Raw genomic sequence first — 16,124 nt, 5'->3', positions numbered from 1 at the left:
AATATTAAATCAATAATGTTTATCATTATAGACTGCTGACACAAGAACTTTACAATCTAAAACGCTGTCCTAGGAAAATATTGCAAACATGAAAATTTATGCATGCATATATATATATACAGATTAAACACACACGCACTATATATATATATAATCTGTGTGCGTGTTTTAGTGATAACTCAAGAAATAAAATTATAAATTCAACCATTGAATCCTTGTCAACGGGGAAACAACACGTATTTGAACTCGACACGACTAACAATCATGATTTTATTTTACCCAGTATCTATTAAAGTTGATTTATGTTTCACTAACAAGGCCGCAAAATGCTCATAACCACAATTTATTTTGAAAAGCCAACTGTTGTGACTATATCTACACTAAGACGGTTCAAAGAAATGGGTTTATAAGGGAGATAACCTATTTTTTTTTATTTTCATTTGTTTCCCGTTGTTTTTTAATTCCTTTGCCTATTAACTATTACTTTGCTCTTTTTCATTTAGTTTGTGGCTACTCTGGTTAAAAATAAGCCAACTAAATAAAGTATTTATTTCTTGTTCTCAATATATATTTTTATGGTATATTTTTTTCTTTTTATTATTTATCCTACGGTTCTATCTTTAAAATAATTTATCCTATAGTTCCATCCTATTATTATTATTATCCTTATAAAATGATTTCAATAAAAACGTAATTTTGATTGAATTCATACTAAGCATAAAAATAATTGTTTCTTTTCATATTTTAAAATAATTTTTCCTTATTTTATATTAGTGCATCCATTCACTGCGGTCCTGCTTCTTCTTCCAACATGTATACATAGGCATACATATATATCGTACATATAGTCACACTCACATACTAAAGTAGGCTTACGCATACATCTAACTTCAAAGTCACAACAGAAAGAAAACTGCACACACTCACACGTATACATAGAGTGACTTACGTACATATCACAGACACTTACGCATTTCGCAAAAAGGAAAAACACAAAGCATTTTAACATTGGTCTTGCTTGTATTCATACTCAAGGTGTCGCAGCTATCCCTTTCAAATTGTTATTCTTCTCTCTTACTCATGCCGGTTGTTAAGTGAGTGATTTATGCAGTGTACATATTCGTATTTAAACCTATAATCTCTTAAAACTTAAAAACTACCCTCGATTTCTTTTCCCTCCCGGCCACGATCAGCAACGGAATATTTAACTTTAAGAAAAGGGGAAACAAATGCCAAGAACCCAGCAACCAAACCATCATCAATTATCACTGCCCCTAAAGAAAAACAGAGATCAACATAGCAAATATCTTCTTTTTATTTTTGTCCTAATCATCCTTTAAAACCCGAATCATCATCACATAATCATCTCCGTGTCTCTTATCCGTCACTCTCCTGTCTTCTCTATATCTCTGTTTGTATTTGTGTGTGTGTGTGTGTGGTGGGCCACATAGACAACATGTCGCTGACTTTCGTACAATCACAGCCGAAAGGAAAGGCTCAGCCACCTCCACCGCCAAATTCAAACACAATACAAAAGGTAAGTATTTCTTTTTTCTTTTTGTGATCACGGTGTTTTTCACCCGTTATTTACTAAGGCAATTGTGTAAGATATATATATATTGTGTTATGTATATTTGTATTTATATTTTGGGTTTATTTCAGTTTTATATCCTCGATGGAAATATATCATCTGGTTTCATGTTTATATTTAAATGTTGTCTCTTTTTCATAGACCTCTTTTATATTGAGTTATATTTGTGAAAAAATCTATCGTGTTTTATCAACTGCATTATCGTCGTTATTATTGATCTTCAAAAATACATGAATATCTCATTATCTCGTTTCCTGTTATCCCTATAAATATTACGATACATACTGGTTTTAAAATTGGAGTGGTGTTGCTCATAAAAGGAAGGCTTGTTCGTTATTTTCGGATCTGTAACCTTCTAAACACACATAATTGGCTCTTCGCAATAGATATATTATCGATAAAAACATAACAAAAAAGCTTGCGATTTATGTATCTATGATTTGTTTTGCCTGAAAGATTGCTGTCTGAAAACAAACAAAAATGTCCCATTCTCAATGGTCATTTCAGTCCCAGTTACACCCCAACTGTTTTATTTTTCAAATTAAAAGCAAAAGAATATTTCATTTCTCATCATCATCATTTGCCACCTATGTTAAGTTAGATTAATGAGTTCCCATGGAAATAATCTATATCTTCCGCATTATGTCTCTTAACTTGCCCACCTACATTGTATATTCAAACAGTAAGCATTTTGACCCTTAAGATTTCTGCTGAACTTCGGCTACCTCGACAAGGAGCTTTCTTTCTCGTCCTTCATTTTGTCTCCATTATACGCTTAACATTTTGTTCACATCCTACGTCATGTGGTAGATAGGCGGCTGTTATATTGAATCCTTGTAGTGTGTGTATGTATGTAATGCATGTCACATCAACCAACCCTTATGCAAAATAGCTATGGCTTGCTCTCTATTCATGGTAACAGGCCTAAGATCCGTTTAGTGTTTTGCACATAGTCGGGGTTACTTAATCTAGTATCATGAATGAAATATGCTCATGAATGTCATACTGTGTATTATATAATAAGTAAAATCCTTTCTCCCTAATTCTGGTTGTCAACAAAACGGAGAGCAGATTGTAATTAGGCCTAAAACCGACTTGCTTGAGGTTATCGTAAACACGAATGATAACGAAAGAAGGAATGAAATAAAGTCTCGCAGTTTCTATGAATTTGCTTCCATATTGCACGAAGGTATCGACTTTGTTGTTAATGTTGTGATTATCATATATACATAAGCATAAATCTTGAGAACATTCCTATTAAATGAGGACTTAGAAGCATGATCTTTAGAAAAATCTGTTCATTTATATATAAAGGCATACGTGTGTTCTTTGATGTATGTGTACAGGCGCACATATCTCAAGCCATATATATATATGCTTAGATCTTATGACTCTTGTATGAATAAAGATTACAGTATATAACCTTCGATGGGCATGTATATATAATATCTAAATAGACGATATAGCTAAACAGTATTTGTAGAAATGGCTTGTCTCGTTATATTTATTGTGTGGGGAATATCGTAACTGTATTTTAGTTCTAGTAAATGCTCTGCTTCGATTCAGTTTCAATTCTTGGTTCGTATGGCATCCTCTTTTATTGCACTTATAAACTGGCACCTACGCTATTGCTGCACATTTCCCCCTCAACTCCTAAGCGTCATGCTGGCTCAAATATATGAGAGAAAGAGAGAGGGAGGACATCTCTAAATAGGAAATACACAATATGTCAGATGGGATCGAACCCACTTTCTCCAATATGCATGTAAGCGTCCAACGAAAAAATGTATTACTTGGGCAAATAAAAAAAAATCAGTTCATAAAGCTACTAGAGAATGTTTATATTTGTTTTCTATTATACCAAGCTTTTGATGTCTCTGGTCTCAGTATGATATAAAATATGCTGAAAACAAAAAGATCTGGTGCTATTACATGTGTGTGTGTTTTGCGCATTTGATCTGACTAGCTAGGGAATTGCTGTTTTGCTATATTTCCTGACTCACATGTGCACCGAGAAACGTGACAGTGTGTTTTTTTCTTGTTGATCTCTTAAATTTGCTATTCATGCTGTCTGCTGCACATGCTTGCTGTTTACTTGTGTGTTGTCTGCTCCTTACTTCGCTTGGGGGCTCCTATCCTCTTCTTTCACTACATCTCTTTATCGCTCTTCACTTATTTCTCGTATTTCAGATAAACTTATCGAGAGATAAATAATATAGTTGCATCTTTTTTTTCTTCTACTCTTCTTTCGCTTTCTTATCACCGAAATAAATATGTTCATTATGAAATAAAACAATAAATAACACAAGAAATGCGAGAATAAAGTAGCTTTTATACTGCATTAAAAATTACCATGATTGGTTTCAAATTTTGGCACAAGGCCAGAAATTTCGGGGGTGTAAGTCGATTACATTGACTCCAGTCCTCAACTGGTGCTTATTTCATCGACGTCGAATTGTTGAAAGGTTAAGTCGACTCTGCCGTGCTAACGATTCTGCCATAATTAGAACAAAATCTGAAGCGGTCGATTGGCAGAGACGTTACAATACTTTGCTGTATTTGTTCTGGTTCTTGCGCTCCAAGTTCAAATCCTGTTGAGGTCGAGAGAGTGCCTTGCACCTTAAGCAGTTACATTAAGGTATATTTGCGAGTGACAACAAGGAAAATAACCTTACCAGATGTGCTGGAGGTTTATTGCGTATTGGGACTTGTCTTGGGCCCTCAACTCATTTGATGGAGTTTTAGGGACGGCACTCTGACATACAACATCTCTCCTGTTGTGGTCAAATCTGGCCGTAGTTGATTTCCTTCCAGAAAGGAAGGAGGGGGTGAAGGAAAGAGAAGAATCGACTCTAGCAAATTTACTTTATTTTCAGCAACGAAAGGCAAAATTGGCCTCGATGGGATTTGAACCCTTACCGCAGACAACTGGAACAATTGCTGCAAAGCTATTTATCCAACGTCCTAACGTCTCTTACCAGTTGACTACTTTGTTTCTGGAACTCTTTTTAGAATGATCTCTTCTATTAGAATTTTTAAGTTTTGAAAAAGAAATCATTTACGGAAAATATCCATCAAATTATTTAACTCATATTGTAATATTAAGTTTACTTCAGTCATAAAATTATTTTTAAAACCATAGGTTTCTTCTTATTCTTGATTCTTCAAGGGACTCAAATGTTAAAATATTTGGATGAGCGGGATTACAAAGTTCACTGAGGCTAACTTGTTGGAAAAAGCACGTTGCACTCATTCAACATAGACGATATCTAACATGTGAGGATTCGAGATCAATGTGGCATACTTATGTTGAGAATGGACATAAGCTTTTAACATTTCCAACAAAGTTTCAGTCTAGTCCGTCATTTGAAAACCTTCAGGAGCGATTCTAGCACAATGTTATGGAATTTTAGTTTCATTCAAGAAATTTTAAATATTAAAATTTTCCAAACCAAGATGTAAGACTATACATTTTTGGATATCCGGAAACAGCTACAGAACAAAATTTAAATTTATATTAGCCTACGCAAAATATTAAAATTTCATTGAGCAAGGAAACGTATTGACTGGATAGGGCTGCATTGCGGAACTCCATTGCAACCGATACCAAACTAAGAGAACAATCAAGACAAACATGTTTACTATTTACCAAATAGTTTTTGAACCACACCAAACATTTACCCTTGATTTTCAACAATTTAAGCTTTTAGGGTGGGGAGGGAAAAATTTTTAATGGGATACGTTGTCAAAGGCATAGGAAACTATGTCCAAATATATAGCATTAATATTTCTGCTATTGACCTTTTTACACAAGGCCCGAAATTTTGAGGGGGAGGACTAGTCGATTACATTGACCCCATTGCTCAACCAGTACTTATTTTATCGACCCCGAAAGAATGAAAGGCTGAGCATTTTGTCCAAAGCGCTGAAGATTCTGTCAGCCCACCGCCTTAGTAAATATTTTTTTCTTATTTAGGCACAAGACCTGCAATTTTGAAGGGAGGGGTATGTCGATTACATCGATCTCGGTGCTCGAATTAGTACCAGTTGATCACTGGAATCGATGTAATCGACATACCTCTTTCTTAAAAATTGCAGGTCTTGTATCTAAATCAGAAAGGGTTATATTTACTCACTTTAAGGCGGTGTGTTGACAGAATCGTTTACGCCTCGGACAAAATGCTTAGCAACATTTCTTCCTACTCTTAATATTAAAACTCTTATAGGTTCATATTCGTGCACTTCTCCACATCACTACCGTATGTCTGTTAGTTACCTTCCGTTATTCTTCATCCATTTTCTGTTTCTCATTGTTATCCATTCTCTCTATTTTCCCAAATTTCTCATTCTAACCTCATTTCCTTTTTCTTCCTCTATATCTATCCTCTCTCGTCCGTGTACTTCTTTATTTCTAACATCTACATGGAACTTGGGTATCGATCACTTATTTACAATTTCGCACACCTGGTATCAATCAGGCACTCATATATTCTTTGTACGGAAAAAAGGAAGCTGAAATACACGAATCTAGAGATATTTGTCCGCGACACGAACTGTTTCTTCTCCAATAAATAATAGTGTCTACGATGCCTAGCAAACAACTACATAGTCAATATTGTCATCTATCTTTCTGTGTGTATGTAATATAATCCTTTCTACAATGGGCACATAGATTGAAATTAGTGGGAACAGAGCTAGTCGATTACATCGGCCCCAGTGCCCAAATGGTACTTATTTCATCGACCCCGAAAAGATGAAACACAAGGTCGACCTCAGCGGGATTTGATCTGTGGACTTGCATTTGTTTCATCGTTTCTACTACTAAGACCTTTACTGCCATTTACAATTATTTAATTATTTCGCTTTTTTTTAAATTTATCTTTCAATGTTTAATCCGACAATAACTGCTGCATTACAGTTGTATCTTGTGTCACATTATTTTCTAAGGGGAAAGGTATGAACATTAAATCCCCTCACTCTTTGCAACTTTATATTTGATGTTGGGATGTATAATTTTCTTAACTGTTTTACATGTCAGCTCTCCCTGGAGTTTCTTCTCGATAATGCGTCCTTTCACAAACATGTGTGTTGATCTGTTTCATAGGGTCCGCGAACTCCTTGGCCCCCCCCCCCTTCCTTTAGACCAAAACAAAAAAAAAATGTATATGAAAGCGTACACGCCCCTGTACTAAGATTGCACTTACATATTAGATTCAACCTTAAGTGTTGGGTAAGAGGGTCAACCAGTCCGTACTAGTCAGTCATTCTTCCTTCCCCCATCCTTCTCTCTCTTGTTCTCAACAGTTTTTTGCTCGAGACATCAGATTTGTTAAAAAAGCAAACTGCGACTTTCATGTTTCTTTTTCTCGGGTACATTATCGAATTAAAAGAAGCGATACGGTTTTAATTGACTGCCTAGAATTTAGCGCTGCATCACAAGGTCAACTTCATACTGAAATACATAGTTTCTTACGATATTCGAACAAATAATTGTCGTCAAACTTGGGGTGTAAATTAATAAACAAAGATTATTTCTGTTATTATAAGTTAGTAAAGGTGTACATGGAAATGGCATGTCCCTTCTTTTCAGTTAATGAGGCAGAATTACGGAGTCTAAACATTCTATTCATCGTTAGCACCAGGAACCTTATGGCATCTCTGGCTCCTAACCTCTATTTCTATCAATCTCTGAAATGTTTTTATATTCAGACGAAAGATAACATTGTTTTTGTCCTACAAACCCCATTTGCAATTAAAGAAATATATTAACATGGTAATATAAAATGTTTATAATATTCTTTTCTACTCTAAGCACAATGCCCGAAATTTTGGGGGAGGGGGCAGTCGATTAGATCGACCCCGGTACGCAACTGGTACTTCATTTATTGATCCCGAAAGAGTGACAGGCAAAGTCGACCTTGGCGGAATTTGAACTCAGAATGTAAGGACAGACGAAATACCTATTTCTTTACTACCCACAAGGGGCTAAACACAGAGGGGACAGACAAACGGATTAAGTCGATTACATCGACCCCAGTGCGTAACTGGTACTTAATTTATCGACCTCGAAAGGATGAAAGGCAAAGTCGACCTCGGCGGAATTTGAACTCAGAACATAACGGCAGACGAAATACGGCTACGCATATCGCCCGGCATGCTAACGTTTCTGCCAGATTGCCACCTTAATCATATTATGGTAGTTAATGAGCTGAAAACTATGGAATACACTAACCTAGCTATTGAATTAAAGAGATTATGGTAGTTCATAAATGTATCCGTTATCCCATTTGCAATTCATACAGCTGGAGTGGTACACTATCATTTCTGTATCATCAACATCGTGTTATTTAGAAGAACAGACAGACATAGGTCTGATCTAGAAAACGTTGAGGCTTGTCTCATTTGCCTATCATTTGAATTATCAAAATCCATATCATTAGTTCATTTGTGATATTTCTTATTGCTTGCTTTTTCTGAATATATACACATTTGTTTTAAATCTAAGAAAAAAAGAAACTATTGGTGTATCTCAATTTATGAATAATAATTATATTTTGAACTTCAGTGGATCACTGGACTTCTACTTAATCCTGATTATTGTGATAATCTCATACAACTTTTACAGAAGTTCTAGTGTCGTTTCTCAACTGCTTCATGAAATTAAATTGTGGGTTTTGAAATCAAAAAGTTCTAACTAGTAGTCCATGATCTCATTCATTGGGCTTTTTTATCTTCTCAATTCACCTAAAATCCACTGAATTGTTATAAATGCTTAGCTTCTCAGAGGATTTTTCATGGTAACCATACATTTATAACATTACCATAACTGCTCCCCAATGACTGGACTTTCTCTTCAAGGTTAGAAAATATTGCAACTCTTATTAACTGTTATGTGCAACTTTGAGTGCAACCAGCTTGATTAGTTACATAAATGGAAAAATGCTACTGCTGTACACACAAACATATACATTAAATAAGATAGAGTCATTCAACAAACTTTCATTCACTAACATACAAATCCACAAGCACAATGATCCTTTTCTCTATCTCTTCAATAATGGCTTCTAACAAGCAAACTGCATACCACCCCTTTTCAAACCCACTCAATATATTTTCTTATTTGTTTCTCTTGTCATTCAGACAAAAATCTACATTAAATCCCATCTCAGTTTGGATTTCCTCTTTGTCCATGATTTTCTTAAAGTTCTCAAACTAAATATCAATTGCATTGGTCTATTTAGTCTAAGCTAGTAAAGGACATGGTGCTCTTTTTAACCTTCCTACTAAATCAGAGGTTCTTCACCTTTCTCGTTCTGCAGCACTGCTAGCGCGGAAAACAGACGTTAAATGATGATGATGATGGATGCACCAAGGCAATCCATTTCTATCTCACTCTTTCCTATCCTTGCCAAATTTTATAGTATCTTCTAATGCAACAAATTTCATAGTACCTTACTTCTATCACATAGTTGGTGCTAAGCATAAAAGAGGGTAAAAGTTTCTCAGGTCTTGTATTTGTGAATAACTCATATTTAAGATGATAAAATACCCTTATATTACATTATTACTGATAAATTCATAATAAATTGAAAGACTTACAAGATTAAAAAAATTATATCTCTGACACTGTTAGTGGTGTTTTTGCCATATTTCAGCATTCTGACACTTGACAAACACACTCTTAGACATCCTCTGCATTGCTGGATACTAGATTTTGCTGTCTTTATGGTTTTTTTTATGTGTATTAAGAAAGATCTATATTCAGAGAACCTGAAAGTTGAGAACTGGAGCAAAACAATGACTACTTTCCTTGACAAATGCAAGTATTCATTTCTTATGAACATCCAGAAGTTCCTGTTCTTGAAATTTGAAATCTTTCATTTCCAGTTTCTGAGACAGGATCTGTAATCTAGTTGTACTTCTTAGAGTCCAAGCTTCACAGAGTACAATTTCAAGGCAGACTGGAGACTTTGCAGGTGACTTTTCCTACATGCCTATATAAGATTTCTTCACCTGTAGGGGGAAATATGCCTGTCGTACTCTTTCCTGTATGATGATACAACTTGGTAATTTTATTCCAGTAAGTAGCAATTTTGTCAGTTGAAGACCACATGTTCTCCATTGGTCCATTTCATGTTAGTATTTGCTTTGTTTATATGCTCAAATATATCAACAAGCTTAAACCAGCTTTGCACACCAATAATCATTGATGAATAGGTCACAATATTTTGTTTCATTCCTGCTTATGGAAAAGAACCTTTAATTTCATTAATTGAGGTACATATCAGAACTTTACTTCTACTTTAGAAGAGTATAAGAGGTATCTGAAGTAAGCATCTGTAGATTCACGTGTCTGTGTAAAGATATGACTTCCCGGGGATTTACCTTTGATTTTGTGAACCATCTTGAATGTCATCAACTGCTTACAATTCATTATTCAAGCCTTTGTCATTAGAACTTTACAAGGTTTGAAATAGTGACATATCTATGTCTTTGTTTGTGTTTCTCACCAACACTGTAAATCTTTTGAGAATACCAACTGAATATGGAACACTACTGTGTATGTAAATTCCAAAAGAATTTTCACCAAGATGTTTGTAGGATCTAAAAGATAAGTCTACAGTTTCAAAAGTAACTATCTGTAGCAGTTGGTTTAAGCTCTTTTTGGAACAAAAATTGCTTGGTAGTATCGTCTTTCTGAATAAATCTAATTCCATTACTTAACATTTTGCCAATTGTACCTGCTGTTTTTATTAGTATGAAAAGCATATAAAGGTACCTTCAGCCTCTCTAAATATTTTCATTTATATCTACTGATATCTTAAGTTTAGGTATTAGAGATGTGACTTTTTAACTTCATTGGCCGCCTCGTTCTCAAAACATAATTTGCACTCCTTTACAAGTTGTGTGCAAGTTTCGCTTTTTTCGATTGTGAGCCTTTATTTCCTTGGCAGTACGCTCTAAAACAACGAACTCTGATGTTCTGTGAGAAGCTTTTTTTAATCAAACGTTTTCCCGCCAAATGAATGTTTACTTGTTAAACGGCGATGCAGTTTGCTTGGCATAATTGTCTCATTGATCAATATTTTCCCACAAGCTAGACTCTCGGCAAACTAGTTTTCTTATTGCATGCGTCAAGTGAAACCGAATGACAGAATTTGTAAAACAATCTACTTTTCTGGCCCTCGTAAGCCTTTTTCAACCTCGTTAATGATAAGCCTGATCGAAGGCTCAGTTACCCGTGTGTAGGGGCTGCTTCCACTGTTCTCTCTGTCATCATTTAAGAATTGTACTTTCTTCACAAATGTATCCATTTTGATTGGAATTTACTCTGAAAAGCCAAGAGCATGTCTACAAAGTGTTAAATAAATCGACTACTTCAAAATAACTAAATTGCACAGAAATTGTAGTTCAGGGGAACTAACTTTATTCTTTGAATTCCTTTAAGCAAGAGTCGAAATAATTATTTTAAAAAAATAGGCTTGTGAATTTTCGCTTTCACTGTTTCCTTTTCTTGTTACTAAGTACGGGTTTTGTTTTTTTACTGAGAGTAGAAACTGTACTCGCTGTAACCCTAGTCAGTGTTTGTGACACGTTGTTGAGAACCTCTCAACTGAATAATAAAAAATATATATACGAAAACTATAACATAATGTGTTAAGCTAGAAACGAACGAGTACACGTCATTGGCTGGAAAATTGATTGCCTTTAATTGCAACCTGTTTGTACAAGTAACCGTTGTAAACAAACATAAAACAATCTAGTGGTTGTTTACTGTTCAAAATAGACATAGAAACCACAATTATTACTTCATATGTTCGTTAGATCTAGGACATGAAAGTTTATAAATTAACCATTATATATATATTGTTTGTGTTAGACATTCTTAATCTTTTTCTATTAAGGCATTTATTTTTGACTGGGCACAAAGTAATGTTTTTCTTTCGGTGTTGTGGGGGTGGGTATGATTAACTGAATCGATCTTCAGGTATCTTAACTAAAACTTATTTTATCTGGAAAAGACTTGAATCCTGTTAAATTTCTCTCAACCGCTTGATTAATTTCAAATTCTCACCAGATTATTTTCAAAAATATATATATAGTTTTGCTGATGACAAAAAAATCATTTATTTTTTTCCCTAGAAATTAACGATGAAATTTTGGTGGAAATTTGAAATACTTGAAGTGGTTATAAGAAATTTAACAAGACATTTTGGATAATAGTCTTAAATACACTTATGTCATCATCTTTATCATCATTTAACTTCCACTTTTCCATGCTTGCCTGGATCAGACGGAATTTCTTTAGTCATTATCTGTAGCCTTCCTGTTGCAATATGTGTTGTGTGTGTCTCTCTCTCCCTATATATATATATATATATATATATATATATATATATATACTGCCATGGGTCTGGCAGTTTGACTAGAGCTGGCAAGCCAGAGATCTGTACCAGTTTCCAGTCTAATCTGCCTTGGTTTCTACGGCCGGATGCCCTTCCAAATGCCAACCACTTTGCAGTGTGTGCTGGGTGCTTTTAATGTGGCATCAGCTCAAGTTATTTTGTGAATGTTAATTGTTATGGATTTATTGAAGTGTTTGTTTAATCAGATGAATTTAACGACACATGTTGCTGTTGGGGCATGCTTCTTAATTTTTATCATGTGTCTATTGAGTACTATGATACTTGTCAAAGAAATTGTAGCTTTTTTCTTTCTTTCTTTCAAATGATATTTGCAAATAAAAACTAATTAATATTTATATGAAAATTTCTGTTATTACTTTATATATTGTATTGTTCTAACTAGTGTGAAGGCATATGGCTCATTAGTTTGAACATCAGGCTCCCGATCATGAGATAGTAAGTTCGATTCCAGGATTGAGCTGTATGTTGTGTTCTTAGGCAAGACCCTTTATTTCATGATGCTCCAGTTCATGCAAGTGTAAAAATGAGTTGTGACATCACTAATGCCAAACTGTGGCATGGAGAGGGGAGGCTGGTATGCATGGGCACTGCTGGTCTTCCATAAACAACCTTGCCCAGACTTGTGCTTCAGAGGATAACTTTCTAGTTGCAATCCCATGGTCATTCATGACAGAAGGGAGTCTTTACTTTCACCTGTTCTGATTAGGAGTATAAATTATTTATTGTAGTTGTTTGTCACTTGATTATGACTGTCCAACTTAAAGCATTGAACTGGCAGAATTGTTAGCACACTGGGCAAAATGCTTAGTGGCATTTCATTTGTCTTTACATTCTGAGGTCAAATTCTGCAGAGATCAACTTTGGCTTTTGTCCTTTCGGAGTCAATAAAATAAGTACCAGTCGATGTAATCCTCCCATCCCCCAGAAATTGTTGGCCTTGTGCCAAAATTTGAAACCAGCTAATATGACTGTCTAACGATAATGTAATAAAACTATAGAGTTTTTAGTTACTACAATTTTTGGTAACAGTACTTGCAAATCACAGCTTCTAGGCTTTTTGCTTTCCAGTGCAGATTCTGCCTAGATCACTATACTTTAAGGTTCATAAGGATTATTAAATATATGCCCAGCTGACTACAAAAGGCAGCACATGGAGCTAAATTCTTAAATAAGTTACCCATAAGTCTGCTACTTTGTTACAGTTTTCGTATCATTTAGCAAATGAGAGTTAAACTCCCTCTGGTGTGGTGAGCTTAATAAATCACTTACTTGTCAAATCAACATGCTTGATGCATTGAGCTGTTCTTACCTTGCAGTGCCTATGTACAGCAAGTAGTATTGAATCAAATCAGTTATGTAACTTGACCACAGACTCAGCCCCATTGTGAAAATTTAATACAAACTACTTACCTCTTCCTGAACTTCCTACTTATCTATTATTACTCTCCAGGGTAAAGGAATAAGAGGTTTAATAGAATAATGAATTGCTTCATAATTTTGGGATGGAACTGTTTTGATAACAAACTTGAGATAAATTAGCTTTCTAATCTGCCAAGTTGCATTTCACTTGCTGCTTGATGTGGTGGAACCTAGAAAAGCTTCAATTCAGTATGTTGAGAAGCTTGCTTCCATAGAATAATGTTCTCAACATTTTTGAGTGAATGTTAGAGATGTAAATAAAATGAATTACATCGACCAAGAATTTAGCATATATTCTATGGCATGCATATGTGAAACTATGAGTTGACTGTTCCAATATTGTGTGTGATATGAGAATGTGGAGGGATGTGTAGGGAAGTTTAAAAAGTATCATATTTGTATTATATATTCTAGTATCTTGAGGGTATGCCCCAACACTCATCTCCAGCATCCTTTCTTCCTTTTGTGTTGGGATAATCATATATTTCCTCTACACCAAGTCAGTTGTTCCTTTCCCTCTATTGTACTTTAGTCTCTCAACACCTAGCACTTTCCTCAATGCTTCACCTCAGCTCTGTCAAGAAGTTTTGTCTTGCCAGTTACTTTGTTACTTCAGTAGTGCTGGTTCCACAAAAGAACGCACCCATTGCACTTTGTAAAGTGGTTGGTGTTAGGAAGGACATCCAGCTGTAGAAAGCATGCCAAAGCAAACATTGGGGCTCAGTGCAGTCTTCTGAATCATTGGATCCTGTTGATCAAAGCCTTGTGAGTGGCTTTGCAGAACAGAAACTGGAAGAAGCCTGTCTTATATATGTGTATGTTTTGTGTGTCCTTGTCATGATACAAAGTGGAGAAAGATTCTTTTGTGAGGAACCACAGCTTGAGGGTCCTGCAATGCATGAAGGCATCTTTTGCAGTTTGGATAATGATCTTGCCAAAGTTCCATTGCCAGATGAATGCCATCCAATTTTGGCATGTTGATAAATTTTTTAAGGCATTGTAGGCTTTTTTTTTTTTTTTGCCTGAACAGCTATTCTGCAGCTATGAAGGAAAATTCAGGCACTGGATTCTTCTTGTATGTGGGACATGCCTAAAAACAATAGTTTCAGTTACCAGTCTAGCTTTACTTTTGATGGCTCAGAAGTGAAGCACATGTGCTGCTAGGAATATTTGGCATAAAACTGATAAGAGTTTTGGCCAGTCATCTGCTTTGTAATGCCATAGGATTCTGTCTAGTATGTGACTGCGTGTTGGGTAGTTGCAATGTGGCACTGGTAATAGGTGAGAAAGAGATCAAGAGTGTCTATGCCAGTCTGGGATAATTCCTCTATAAAATATCTTTTTGTTTTTACTCATCAAATTTTTCCTTTTGTAGATGCTTGATGAAAACATACAGTTGATACAGGCTATTCTTGATTACCAAAACAAGGGTCGAGCTTCAGAATGTGCACAGTAAGCTTCTTTTTTTTTCTTTTTTTCTTCCATTTTTAACTGCATAAATTTAAAATGAAATCATCATCATCATTTAGCCTCTGTTTCCCATGCTGGTAATCCAGAGAGCTGCACCAGGCTCCAGTCTGATTTGGCTTGGTTTCTACAGCTGGATGCTTTTTTGTTTTTTTAAGCCTACTGCTCATGAGTCTGAATTAGTTCTAAGTTTCTTTTGGTCTCTTCTGTTATGAATACATTCCATTATTAACACAGCCATGACCACCTAATGGTAATTTACTTCTGGTACAAGCAAATACATTGTTGAATATGTTCTGCTGTCATTCACGAAAGTATGGTTTCATCTCTACCTGTAGCAGATCCAGCAACAATATGTGAGTGGATTTAGTATATGAAAACTGAAACAAGCCCATCATGTATGTGTGTGTGTTATTCCCTCTTTGCTTTGATGTCTACATCTTACAAGCAGTGTCCTTCAGTTCAAATTTTCTATGAAAACATGTCTCGTCATGGGAAGCAAGCAAAGGCTGGCAACAGGAAAGGTATCAGGTTGAAGAAAATCAGCCTCAACAAATTCTGTCCAACCTATACAAGCATGAAAAAATGGACATTATATGATAATCTTGATGATGATGATTTCTTTGCAGTTTGAGCCCTTTCTAACTTGAATCTTGCTTATTGTTTTTTAAATGAGGTGTGTGTGTACAAAACAGATCATTAGCAAATATATAAATTACATAAATTTTTGTTATTTTCACTTGAAATACAATTTAGATTGCAACTAATAGATTCTGGTTTGGTTTTAAAAATGTTAATTTTAGAAATGTACCACTTTTACATCATTTAGATATCCATGATTTTATAGTTGGTTGACAATTTTACTCTTTTCTTTTATTATTTACTCAGTTAAATGATGCAGTGTATTTTAGTATTGCAAACCTTCTGAAAGATGGTTTAGCCCTTTAGCACCTTTACTGCCATATCCTGCACAAATCGTACACCTGTTCTGTGTTCAAGCCAGCCAGATCCAGCCTCTCACACCTATCCTACAATGTTATCCTAAAAATAATTATTACATTATTCTGAAGCTACAAAATAATACATGTTTAATTTGTAAAATTTTGTGAATACATAAGCATTACATTCGACAGTAATCTGATTGTTAAAGGGTTAAATCACACATTAACTTAAATAATAAACAAAACAGAACATTTGTTTTTGGTGGTAAAACTGTTGGC

At 35.0% G+C, this 16,124-nt stretch overlaps 1 protein-coding gene across 1 annotated transcript in view; it reads left to right on the top strand.

Moving 5' to 3' along the window:
• Positions 1–781: 781 nt before the first annotated feature.
• The window catches only part of LOC115211113 (basic salivary proline-rich protein 1), a 29,999-nt gene continuing 14,656 nt past the window's right edge, over positions 782–16,124 (top strand). The window contains exons 1-2 of the mRNA XM_029780032.2: positions 782–1,537; positions 14,813–14,889. Of these exons, the coding sequence (XP_029635892.1) occupies positions 1,457–1,537; positions 14,813–14,889 (158 nt within the window). The 5' untranslated portion in view covers positions 782–1,456. The remainder of the gene's footprint in view (positions 1,538–14,812; positions 14,890–16,124) is intronic.

Source organism: Octopus sinensis, linkage group LG1, assembly GCF_006345805.1.
Source record: "Octopus sinensis linkage group LG1, ASM634580v1, whole genome shotgun sequence".
Taxonomy (NCBI): domain Eukaryota; kingdom Metazoa; phylum Mollusca; class Cephalopoda; order Octopoda; family Octopodidae; genus Octopus; species Octopus sinensis.
Note: the sequence above shows the minus strand (reverse complement) of the source record. Positions and strands in the feature narration are given on the sequence as shown.